This window comes from Gymnodraco acuticeps, unplaced genomic scaffold (assembly GCF_902827175.1).
Source record: "Gymnodraco acuticeps unplaced genomic scaffold, fGymAcu1.1, whole genome shotgun sequence".
NCBI classification, from domain to species: domain Eukaryota; kingdom Metazoa; phylum Chordata; class Actinopteri; order Perciformes; family Bathydraconidae; genus Gymnodraco; species Gymnodraco acuticeps.
The window spans coordinates 1,683-15,000 of record NW_022991839.1 but is presented as its reverse complement, the minus strand read 5'-3'; the positions used below and the strand labels follow the sequence as shown (position 1 = coordinate 15,000).

General features: G+C 43.3%; 1 protein-coding gene across 1 annotated transcript in view; it reads left to right on the top strand.

The window, feature by feature from the left end:
* Positions 1–12,788, top strand: part of LOC117535385 (protein furry homolog-like) — a gene marked incomplete at its 5' end in the record, with an annotated part of 29,701 nt that extends 16,913 nt beyond the window's left edge. Inside the window, 5 exons of the mRNA XM_034199829.1 lie at positions 1,421–1,589; positions 2,456–2,548; positions 6,329–6,427; positions 9,196–9,297; positions 12,507–12,788. Coding sequence (XP_034055720.1) covers positions 1,421–1,589; positions 2,456–2,548; positions 6,329–6,427; positions 9,196–9,297; positions 12,507–12,788 — 745 coding nt within the window. The remainder of the gene's footprint in view (positions 1–1,420; positions 1,590–2,455; positions 2,549–6,328; positions 6,428–9,195; positions 9,298–12,506) is intronic.
* Positions 12,789–13,318: the final 530 nt, after the last annotated feature.

Genomic DNA, 13,318 nt, shown 5'->3' with positions numbered 1-13,318 from the left:
ATCATCTAAATGCTCTCTAGCAAACTTCAGACGGGCCTGGACATGTACTGGCTTAAGCAGGGGGACACGTCTGGCACTGCAGGATTTGAGTCCCTGGCGGCGTAGTGTGTTACTGATGGTAGCCTTTGTTACTTTGGTCCCAGCTCTCTGCAGGTCATTGGCTAGGTCCCCCCGTGTGGTTCTGGGATCTTTGCTCACCGTTCTTGTGATCATTTTGACCCCACGGGGTGAGATCTTGCGTGGAGCCCCAGATCGAGGGAGATTATCAGTGGTCTTGTATGTCTTCCATTTTCTAATAATTGCTCCCACAGTTGATTTCTTCTCACCAAGCTGCTTACCTATTGCAGATTCAGTCTTCCCAGCCTGGTGCAGGTCTACCATTTAGTTTCTGGTGTCCTTTGACAGCTCTTTGGTCTTGGCCATAGTGGAGTTTGGAGTGTGACTGTTTGAGGTTGTGGACAGGTGTCTTTTATACTGATAACGAGTTCAAACAGGTGCCATTAATACAGTTAACGAGTGGAGGGCAGAGGAGGCTCTTAAAGAAGAAGTTACAGGTCTGTGAGAGCCAGAGATCTTGTTTGTTTGTAGGTGACCAAATACTTATTTTACAGAGGAATTTACCAATTCATTCATTACAAATCCTACAATGTGATTTCCTGGATTCTTTCCCCCCATCCTGTCTCTCATAGTTGAAGTGTACCTAGGATGAACATTACAGGCCTCATCTTTTTAAGTGGGAGAACTTGCACAATTGATGGCTGACTTTTTTGCCCCACTGTACCTGTGTGTGTAGAGGTGTGTGTAGGAGTATATACCTGTGTGTAGAGGTGTGTGTAGGAGTATATACCTGTGTGTAGAGGTGTGTGTAGGAGTATATACCTGTGTGTAGAGGTGTGTGTAGGAGTATATACCTGTGTGTAGAGGTGTGCGTCAATGTATAAATGTGTTTTCTCTAGATGCATTTATATCTGTGTGTGTGTCCTGTGTGAGTTAACATATATCTGTGTGTTTTGTCCTGTGTGTGTGTGTTAACATATATGTGTGTGTTAACATATATCTGTGTGTTTTGTCCTGTGTGTGTGTGTTAACATATATGTGTGTGTTAACATATATCTGTGTGTTTTGTCCTGTGTGTGTGTTAACATATATCTGTGTGTGTTTTGTCCTGTGTGTGTGTGTTAACATATATCTGTGTGTGTTTTGTCCTGTGTGTTAACATATATGTGTGTGTGTCCTGTGTGTGTTAACATATCTGTATGTGTGTCCTGTGTGTGTTAACATATGTGTGTGTGTGTGTCCTGTGTGTGTTAACATATATCTGTGTATGTGTGTTTGTCCTGTGTGTTAACATATCTGTATGTGTGTCCTGTGTGTGTTAACATATGTGTGTGTGTGTGTGTGTGTGTGTGTGTGCGTGTAGGTTCCAGGCGGTGAGGAAGAAGTTCATCACGGAGCTGAAGGAGCTGCGTCAGAAGGAGCAGAGTCCGTACGTGGTGCAGAGCATCATCAGCCTCATCATGGGCATGAAGTTCTTCAGGGTCAAGATGTACCCGGTGGAGGAGTTCGAGGCCTCCTTCCAGTTCATGCAGGTACACACACACACACACACACACACACACACACACACACACACACACACACACACACACACACACACCTTTATTCACTGAGTGTAAATGTATATCTGTGTTTTGAGACGTTGCTGGATGAAACATGACTGTAGTATTTGTATCTGTAGTATTTGTATCTGTAGTATTTGTATCTGTAGTATTTGTATCTGTAGTATTTGTATCTGTAGTATTTGAATCCCACTTGCTACCCTTTGCTGTTTATCCTGTTCTATAAAATAACGGAAGCACTCGGAGAAAATCTTTAATAACGCAGCTCTAGAGTCAGATGTGTGTGTGTGTGTGTGTGTCGAAGTATATACCTGTGTGTGTGTGTGTGTGTGTGTGTGAAATTACAGCAGACAGTTGTCTGTATTTTACTGCTGCACCTTTGTTCACACTAAAGCTGCATGAGTAATGGTGTGTGTGTGTGTGTGTGTGTGTGTGTGTGTGTGGCTCTTCAGGACAGTCTGAGCTTTTAAAGATCACATGCACACTGTTTAAAAGCTGCTTGAGGGTTGGAAACATGACTGTATTATTTAATATCTATGTTGAATCATACGGAGCACTTGAGCTGACAATATAATAAATAAATGACCAAATTAAATAATAAATGAATAGCTGCACAAACACATTTCATTTTAATTAATAAACTAATAAATCTGTATTTGTTATTGAAAGCAGCTCCTCCTTACACCGGCACAGCTTCTCCAGTAGTTTCCATGTCTCTTAAAGTGTCTGCGTTTCCTCTGTGTTGTTAAATGTGTGTATCTCACCAACGTGTGTGTATCTCACCAACGTGTGTGTGTATCTGTGTATCTCACCAACGTGTGTGTGTGTCTTTCTAGGAGTGTGCTCAGTACTTCCTGGAGGTGAAGGATAAGGACATAAAGCACGCTCTCGCTGGACTCTTTGTGGAGATCCTCATCCCGGTGGCAGCGGTGAGGAAATGTGCTTCCTGTTTCTCTCCAGGAGGAACCGGCTCTTTCTGTGACGTCAAAAGTCAAGGCTGTTAACATTTAAAGATTTCACAGAATTACAGACGGCTTTGAAGCAAAAACAGAATGCAGCCAGAAAACATACAAAACACTTTGGGTAACACTTTGTATTCAGGAACACAAACTCACCATCAACTAGTTAACGTGCATATTATCAGTTTATTGGCTCGTTATTAGTCATTATCAAACACGTATTAACGCCTTATTCTGCATGACCAGATTCTACAAGTAATACGCCGTTAGTTGAGAGTTTTTCCTCAATAACCCTCGAATTAGGGCTGATTTGTTGTAAGGAAGTTGTTGTTCATGAGTTTGGTCTTAATATGCGCTGCTCAATATGGGCCTAATAAGGCAGCAGTACCACAAGAATAGTGATTCTCCCTTAATAACATTTAACACATATGATCTATTCTTATGGAACAAGTAGGGATGGGTAACGGTAAGGTTTTAACGGCGATACCGCTTATCGGTCCGGTCTTTTAACGGTAATCTTATCGGTTCTTTTGGAGAAAAAAATAAGGTAAACAAACTAAACAAATTGTGAACAAAACTAACATTGCTTTTTATTTAAATTAAATACATAATATTTCACATCAAAAGAAACAACAATGATTTAACAAATCGTATTAAATAATCTGATGACAGAATAGCTGAAACCTTAAAGGTGGGGTAGGTACGTTTCAGAAACCGGCCCGAGTGCACTAAAATTTGAAAGTACACAGCCGAAAAGAATCCGCCCCTTCCTTCAGACTTCCTTACAGAGCACCTCCTCCAACACACATGAACGCGCAATGCACGCCCAATGACAGCACGCCCAATGAGGGCACGCCCAATGAGGGCACGCTCAATGAGGGCACGCCCAATGACGGCACGCTCAATGACGGCACGCCCAATGAGGGCACGCTCAATGAGGGCACGCCCAATGAGGGCACGCCCAATGAGGGCACGCTCAATGAGGGCACGCCCAATGACGGCACGCTCAATGACGGCACGCCCAATGAGGGCACGCTCAATGAGGGCACGCTCAATGAGGGCACGCTCAATGAGGGCACGCCCAATGACGGCACGCCCAATGACGGCACGCCCAATGACGGCACGCCCAATGACGGCACGCTCAATGAGGGCACGCCCAATGACGGCACGCCCAATGACGGCACGCCCAATGAGGGCACGTCCAATGAGGGCACGCTCAATGACGGCACGAGATACATTTGTGCGTGCACGAGATGGAAGGCTGACAGACAGGGCGGCAATCCAATCCGTTTAGCCGGGCCGGATTGGTTGTACTTTTTTCTTCCACAGATGACATTTTTTAATGGATTTGTTGTCAAAACATTGCTCCCGTTTAATAGCGGGGCTCGGTACCCATCCCTAGTAACAAGACATTCAACTATAAGTGTGTCTAAATAACTCAGAATGAGGTATTTCTAACTCAGACTATGTTCCCTATTTTTAAAGTGAAGTCTTGTTCATAACAACTCTACTCATTATGTATCTTCTTCACTTGTTTGTAAAGCGCTTTGAGCACCAGGAAAATAGCTATATAAATAACATGTATTATGTTAATTAACAACCAGTTGAGCATCAAATGAAATGTTAAGCATCAGTTGTACTTTAAAGCAGATGAGTGTCTCTTGGCGTAAAGAAGTGGAATTCTTTACCGAATGATTTAAAGGGCTGTAAGAACATTTCTATGTTTAAGAACATGTATAGAGAAAGCGTAATGAGACAGTGTGAAGGTGGTCTGGTTTTATGTTTCAGTATTTGTAAGCGACTGAAAGAATGTTGCTTTCATTTTACTTATTTTTAAGAAGGGGCAGGTCAAATAAGATGTTCTTCTCCCTGCTCCTTTCCACCATGCGCTATTAGAAAATAAAAACAACCAGTATAAGTGAACATGTTTTAAAGGTCCCATGTCATGGCCATTTCCACTGATCATAATTCCATTGTTGAGGTCGACTAGAATAGATGTATACCGTGCAATTTTCCAAACTCACATTGGTTTCTCACAGCATCTCTGTAAAGTATGTGTATTCACTCTCTGCCTTCAGCGGCTCGTTGTAGCTCCAATAGCTCCAGCCCCCACCCTCCCTGTGAGCACAGTGTGCTCTGATTGGTCGGGACGTTGTGAATCGCGCTGAGCTCCGTGGAGGTGTGGTTTCCTTGTTTAGCGATACACAGCCAAACTCACCCTGAGCACACACAAAGTCACAGCCGAAGTAAAAACAATAAGTGTGGCTTGATATTGAGTAAGAAAAGGGTTGATAAACGCTGTGAGAATGGGTCTGCAGAGAGAATGGGTCAGTAGAGAGAACGGGTCTGTAGAGAGAACGGGTCTGTAGAGATTACGGGTCTGCAGAGAGAATGGGTCTGCAGAGAGAATGGGTCTGCAGAGAGAATGGGTCCTGCGGAGAGAGAATGGGTCTGCAGAGAGAATGGGTCTGCGAGAGAATGGGTCTGCAGAGAATGGGTCTGCAGAGAGAATGGGTCTGCAGAGAGAATGGGTCTGCAGAGAGAATGGGTCTGCAGAGAGAATGGGTCTGCAGAGAGAATGGGTCTGTAGAGAGAATGGTATGAGAAATGGGTCTGCAGAGAGAGAGAGAACGGGTCTGCAGAGAGAATGGGTCTGCAGAGAGAATGGGGCTGCGAGAGAGAATGGGTCTGAGAGAAGGGTCAGAGAAGGGTCTGCAGAGAGAAGGGTCTGTAGAGGAACGGGGAGCGGGAGAGAACGGGTCTGCAGAGAGAGAGGGTCAGAGAGAAGGGTCAGTAGAGAGAACGGGTCTGCAGAGAGAACGGGTCTGCAGAGAGAAGGGTCTGCAGAGAGAAGGGTCTGTGAGAGAACGCGTCGGCAGAGAGAGAACGTGGAGACGGGCTGCAGAGAAGACGGGTCTGAACAGAGAGAACGGGTCTGTAGAGAGAACGGGTCTGCAGAGAGAAGGTCGGAGAGAAGGGTCTGCAGAGAGAACGGGTCGTAGCAAGCAGAGAGAACGGGTCTGCAGAGAGAACGGGTCTGTAGAGAGAACGGGTCTCAGAGAGAACGGTACAGTGGAGGGTCTGAGAGAGATGGGTCTGTAGAGAGAATGGGTCTGTAGAGAGAACGGGTCTGTAGAGAGAAACGGGTCTGTAGAGAGAACGGGTCTGCAGAGAGAACGGCTGTAGAGAGACGGGTCTAGAGAGAACGGGTCTGCAGAGAGAACGGGTCTGTAGAGAGAACGGGTCTGTAGAGAGAATGGGTCTGCAGAGAGAAGGGTCTGCAGAGTAATTTCACGCGATCCCAACTGTCTGTTATCAGCCTGCAGCCAGGGAGGAGAGATCAGCAGAGCTGCATGCACTGAGTGTGTGAGGAAGTCCGTGGATTGGTCAATTTGGACCAATCAGCGGGGGATTAACGTAACGGCTCCGCGGACGTAACATAACGGCTCCACGGATTGGTCCATTTGGTTCCGGGTACGTGCTTACGTAATCTCGTAATCAAATGGATGATGACGTTTCACCAACGAGGCGTTTTGGGGAGGTCTTCTCTGTGTTAGAGTTTTACTCGCTACAGGGTGCACTTTGAGGGTTTTGACTCTGCACACCGTTTACATGCAGAAAAACCTACAACCTACAAGGAGACGGGTGATAACCAGAAAAGCATGACATGTCTCCTTTAAAATAACTGCCATGTGTGGAATAAACAAAATAAACAAATGTTGATATTGACCCTCCATGTTGTGTGTGCAGGCGGTGAAGAACGAGGTGAACGTGCCGTGCCTAAAGAACTTCGTGGAGATGTTGTACCAGACGACCTTCGACCTGAGCTCCAGAAAGAAGCACTCGCTGGTAATATTTACATTTCATTATGTCCTCTCTTCCTCCCCGCCCTCCCTGCAGCTTCTCTGCTTCCTGTTTCTCTCTTCCTGTATTTCATTCAGACCCAGCTGTCATCACCACCCACCATGTTTCTGCACAAATAAACCTCATTGTTAGTTCATGATGCACAAAGCCTCATTAGGGCCGTTGTGGGTTATTCTGGGATGTAGGGCACGGGAGGAAATCACATGAAGTGGAGCCATTCGGCTACTTGACAAAAGAAGGAGTTTTCTCTCATAATCTTTTCACTTTAATCACAGAAAGAATCTTCTTGCTAATATATTCTTTTATATATAATCCCAAAGACAATTCTAGATGTTGTCGTAGCAACTTAAGATCTTCATTACATTTAGCTGACGCCGTTATCCAAAGCGACTTACAATAAGTGCATTCGACCAGGAACTTGAAGACAACAGAAGTACATCAGGTTTCATAGAGCCAAACATTTCAAGGTTCTTTATTGTCAAACTAACATACAGAGTAATTATGTCGTTGAAAATCTTAGGTCACAGGCTTCTCCCACAATGCAACACAATAATACAGATAGCAGACAATATTAAAACAATATTAAAGTATATTATAAAGTAATACAAAAAGAAAATGGTTTATAAAAAAAGTGGAATAGTGCGATACGAGTCTATATACAAGCTATTGGAATGATATATTAGACAATAGATAAATAATTACTAAGTGGCAGATGAATGTTATGAAATAGTTTCAGCAGTTCAGTTGTTTAACAAGGGGAGGCGTGTGGCGCAGTGGGTAGTGCGTTGGTGTTGGGACCAGGGGGTCTCAGGTTCAAACCCCTCTGCAGTCAGCATGTCGTTGTGTCCCTGAGACACTTCACCCCAAAGTGCTCCTGTGGGGATTGTCCACAGTACTGAGTATGTGAGTCGCTTTGGAGAAAAGCGAGTAACATGTCATGTAATTAACAGTCTTATTGCCTGCGGGATGAAGCTGTGCTACTCAACTAGCTTTAGATAAGCCAGTCCTTTATTAGTATATAAGTGCTTTGTTAATAGTTCTATCGCTGGAAGTGGAGTCGAAAGAGATGAGTTTTCAGTCTGGAAGATGTGTAAGCTTTCTGCTGTCCTGATGTCAATGGGGAGCTCATTCCACCATCTTGGAGCCAGGACAGCAAACCCACGTGTTTCTGCTGATGGGAACTTGGGTGCCCCTCGCAGCGAAGGGTGCAGTGAGACACCTCCACAAAGAGAGTGCCCTGTTCTGTGTGAAGCAGACCCTCCTCATAGGAAGACATCAAAGGTTATTGACATTTCATTCCTCAATCATGTGAGGCCAGATGGTTCGCCTCATGGCACAACACTGTTTGCTAAAACTCACACCCTACAAAGAAGAATGGCATACACAGATAACCCTTAATCGTAACTTCCTTCCACTCCTCCTCTCTTCCTGTGGTGTCATAAAACCCCCTTCTGTTTATCACTCAATACATTTACATGACATTCTCAGGATGCAGCCGTTACTTTTAGGATTACACTGTGGCCGTTTCTCAATCGCGAGGATGCTTCCTTGGTAGCACATGTCTTCCGAGTCACTTGCTTCAGAAGCGAGGCAAGAATCCTTCCTGGCATTCGGAAAACGAAGAGTGGAACAGGCGAGCAAGTGTGCGTCATATGAGAGGCCCCGCCTTACATCTTCCGCCACAGATTTGGGGAAATTGGTCCGTGTGCAAAGCATTGTGGGGATTTTAAGGACGCGAAGTCTACCCATGTGCAGCCTCGAAATGACCCCCAAACCAAGGACGCGGCCTCGGTGGAATTCCAAGTATGCTGGAGATTGGAACAGTCCTTCGGCGGCACTCGATGACGTAGCATCCTTGAAATATTGGCTTGGAAGCCAGTATCCTCGAGATTGAGGAACGGCCTGTGTTAAGCTTTAATGCCATCATTGCCATAACAATTTGTGTTTAATGAGCTTTTCCTCTTAATCATATCACCGACATCTTGGAAATTATTATTTTTCTCATACGTGTTTTATTTTTGTTTCCCGCAAGTCTATCACTTTATTTATTTGTCTCAGAGAATATCCTTTTATTCGTGGATTGTTTATCCAGATTTATTTATTTACAATTTTTATATCAGACGGTATCCTGTTTTTTTTATCTCGTAAATATACCGTTATTCTTTTTTGATATTTAAAAGAAAATACAAAATGTAGGATATGTATGAGTTCCATGTATATTTAAGGGACGGGTGGCGCAGTGGTCTGTGCGTTTGATCATTGGGGAACTCCAGGTCGAAACCCGCTCCCGCCCCACTGCGTCAGGCCGGTGTGTCCTTGAAGACACTTCACCCGAATGTGCTCCTCTGGGTATTGTCCACAGTAGATGACCATTACATGTATGATCTGTATGTGTAATGTGTATTTGTAAAGCGCTTTGAGAGTCATTGATAAAGCGCTATAATAAATATAAGGATTATTATTATTACGTTATTATACTCGGTACCATTATGTGTTGTGCTTTAATTTACCTGATGCCATGCTATGTATCGTTTTTTTTAGCATTGTTGTGTTTTATGGTTTGTGTTTCTAGTGTTTCCCAATGTGGTAAATTAATATAGACAGTGGTAAAAAAGGAAATGGACGTCTCCTGACCTTCGAGGAAGAACATGCTGCTTGTCCTCTTTGAACACATGTTGACGGGATCGTTATGAGGTGTGCGGGTTTTAGATTTCTCAGTGTTTATGGCTGTATGTTCCTCTGTGTCTCTGCAGGCTCTCTACCCACTGGTGACCTGCCTCCTGTGTGTCAGTCAGAAACAGTTCTTCCTCAACAACTGGCACATCTTCCTGCAGAACTGCCTGTCGCACCTCAAGGTACCCCAACCCCCCCTGATCACTGAGAAATACTGCACTATGACGATTACTTTATTCTCTGCGTAAATCGAAGGAATCTCGAGCTTCTTGTCATGAAACTTCAAAATAAATGTTCTGTTTTTGGTGTGACGGTGCTCTGACTGCAGGGTGTGCTCTGTGGTTCTGGCTAAAGATCATAATGTACCCCCTTCCCCCCCAACATGAACAGCACTTGATTTAATGTATACAAAAATATAATAAGTGGGAAGAAACTGAAATTGAGTCCTTAAACCCAAACATGACTTGGCATTTTCTCACTTCCTGTCCCCTGGTCTGGAGGTCAATGGTTTTCTGAATATGTTTTTGGTTGTTATCCTGAAATAAGGTCTGTGGTTAACACGAGCTGAAGAGATTTAAATTCTACGACATAAAATAAGTCGATAAATAGTATACCACACTGGTGGATTAAAAACAAGTGTCTAAATGAGACGACTAAACGCCATCAAGCCCAACATTAGCTTAGCGGTGGTGACGTGAAGTCATGTGACCGAGCTGTAGTTCCTTTATAGCCCAACATTAGCCGCCTTTAGCTTAGCGGTGGTGACGTGAAGTCATGTGACCGAGCTGTAGTTCCTTTATAGCCCAACATTAGCCTCCTTTAGCTTAGCGGTGGTGACGTGAAGTCATGTGACCGTGCTGTAGTTCCTTTATAGCCCAACATTAGCCGCCTTTAGCTTAGCGGTGGTGACGTGAAGTCATGTGACCGTGCTGTAAGTTCCTTTATAGCCCAACATTAGCCTCCTTTAGCTTAGCGGTGGTGACGTGAAGTCATGTGACCGTGCTGTAGTTCCTTTATAGCCCAACATTAGCCTCCTTTAGCTTAGCGGTGGTGACGTGAAGTCATGTGACCGGGCTGTAGTTCCTTTATAGCCCACATTAGCCACCTTTAGCTTAGCGGTGGTGAAGTCATGTGACCGTGCTGTAGTTCCTTTATAGCCCAACATTAGCCGCCTTTAGCTTAGCGATGGTGAAGTCATGTGACCGTGCTGTAGTTCCTTTATAGCCCAACATTAGCCACCTTTAGCTTAGCGATGGTGAAGTCATGTGACCGTGCTGTAGTTCCTTTATAGCCCAACATTAGCCGCCTTTAGCTTAGCGGTGGTGACGTGAAGTCATGTGACCGTGCTGTAGTTCCTTTATAGCCCAACATTAGCCACCTTTAGCTTAGCGATGGTGACGTGAAGTCATGTGACCGTGCTGTAGTTCCTTTATAGCCCAACATTAGCCACCTTTAGCTTAGCGATGGTGACGTGAAGTCATGTGACCGTGCTGTAGTTCCTTTATAGCCCAACATTAGCCACCTTTAGCTTAGCGGTGGTGACGTGAAGTCATGTGATCGTGCTGTAGTTCCTTTATAGCCCAACATTAGCCTCCTTTAGCTTAGCAGTGGTGACGTGAAGTCATGTGACTGTGCTGTAGTTCCTTTATAGCCCAACATTAGCCTCCTTTAGCTTAGCGGTGGTGACGTGAAGTCATGTGACCGTGCTGTAGTTCCTTTATAGCCTAGCGTTAGCTTCTTACTTCAGAAAGAGGTGTTCATATGTGGACATTATCCTGTGAACTAAAAGTATCAGAAACGTTTGTTTGACACAGAGATTATTTTCTGACAATAATCCAAAATCAAATGGAGAGATCCCATTGGACCAGGGAGATGCTGCCTTCAGGGACCAACAAAGAAATACCACATCCCTGCTCTACTCTATAAATCATTAGCATTATCTCAAGTGCTGTTGGATCTCGCCCCTTGTAATCTGATTACACAGAATCATTCCTAACCCTCCTCCTCCTCAGTGATTTCCCTCCTGCAGGTTGTGTGATCTCGTGGTGGATAGGTTTCAGATTTTGTTATGGTGGTTTTTTGTATTCATTGAAATGGCTGTCTGTCTCCTCAGTGATTGGTTCTCCTTCACGTCGTAATCATGGGTTTGATCTTAAAATGAAAATGGTGAAATGAGATGGTGATGATTTTTGAGGGTAGTGATGATTTCAGTAATTCAGGGCTTCCTTTCCAACCAGTGATTTTAACCCCTTGGATGCCTCTTTATTAAAACATGGCTTCAACTATTGTGTGGCTCCACAGGGTTAAATAAATGAATCGGTGTTTGAGTTTCTCGTGGATCTGATGATTCCTCCGCTGTCCGCTCTGGACCTGAAACATCTTTCTTTCTTTTTAATTTATTTCCCACCTTTTTCCATTCCCTCTCTAAATGTCCCGTACGTCTTCTCCTCTCTCTGTGTCTCATTTAAACCACAGCACACCTCCTTTCTGCTTTGTTTCACTTTTAAATTCTCACTATATGTTGAATTATGTTGAAATACAAATGGACTGTTTTATTACCGGCATGATGGGGATGTCTGATCAATGCATTTTATAACCTAGCTTCATTGCGAGTGCCACCGTCAGTGAACTCTAAGACTCTTAATATCAGTTTTTTACCTGGTTATGTGACCACGACAATATCAGCTGAGTAGGTAGTAGTGTTTTAGTGCATGGTGTATAATAAGCATTTATTAATGTAATTCCCACAAAAGAAGGACCACAATACGACTAAATTGTGCCATTTTAATTCCAAGAATTAATCAATAAATATTGATTATAAAAAATTAAGAACAAAGATTACAGACGGTTTGTTATTTTTAGATATTTTTGCACAATTTTGATTTTTTTCAGAAAATATCAAAATAATGTTTATTTTAAAGTTTTTACTTTTTTCTGAAAATCTCAGAATCTTTTTTTGCATGGAAATTCTCAAAACATGTTCAGTAAATCGCAACATTTTGGGTTTGTTTTGAAACCTCAAAATTATCTATTTTTTCAGAAAATGTCCAAATTCCGACTTTTTTCTGAAAATGTTAAAATTCCGACTTTTTTCTGAAAATGTTAAAATTCTGACTTTTTTCTGAAAATCTCAAATGTTCGAACTTTTTTTAGATATTTTTTTATTTAAGTTAAGAACGAAGATTACAGAGGATTTGTCGTTTTATAAAAAATAAAGAAAATGCCCGTAATATTTTTTTCTAAATGCAATGCAGAGGTATTTAATTTTTTTAATAATAATTTATAATATGAATAAATATCAAAGTCTCTGATCAGGACGTCCTCTCATGCCTCTAACTGCTCATCAACAGTCCGTTGTGTATGTCTGTTTCTCACTGACATGTTTGTTTAGTTTTTCTTTAACGTGCATGTGTCCCCCCTCCACCTCCACTCTGTCTCCTCTCACGGCGCCTCGCTGCAGATGCCGTCTAACAACAGCATCCGAAAGCAGATCGAGACGCTGCAGGTGAGTGCCGCGCTGCACCTGAACGCAGCGCTGGGTCCCTGGTGCATCATGGGTAGTGAGTGTGTGTGTGTGTGTGCGCATAGGAAGCTGAGAGGTCGCTGGGCGGTTCATGATAAACAGATTATAGCTGGTTGTGCTTTCTTCCCGTCAACTCCTGTCCTGGTTTGACTCTTTATAAATCCAACTTAAGTTCAACACACAACCCTTTTCATTTTCTTTCTGGCATTTCATGTTCATAAAACCTCATAAACACTTTATTAAACCTTATCTTTGAACTTTAAAGAGTCCTCTCCTGCTGATGTTCAGGTGTATATCAGTATGTAGTGTCTCTACTTTAAAGAGTCCTCTCCTGCTGATGTTCAGGTGTATATCAGTATGTAGTGTCTCTACTTTAAAGAGTCCTCTCCTGCTGATGTTCAGGTGTATATCAGTATGTAGTGTCTCTACTTTAAAGAGTCCTCTCCTGCTGATGTTCAGGTGTATATCAGTATGTAGTGTCTCTACTTTAAAGAGTTCTCTCCTGCTGATGTTCAGGTGTATATCAGCATGTAGAGTCTCTACTTTAAAGAGTCCTCTCCTGCTGATGTTCAGGTGTATATCAGTATGTAGAGTCTCTACTTAAAGAGTCCTCTCCTGCTGATGTTCAGGTGTATATCAGTATGTAGTGTCTCTACTTTAAAGAGTCCTCTCCTGCTGAT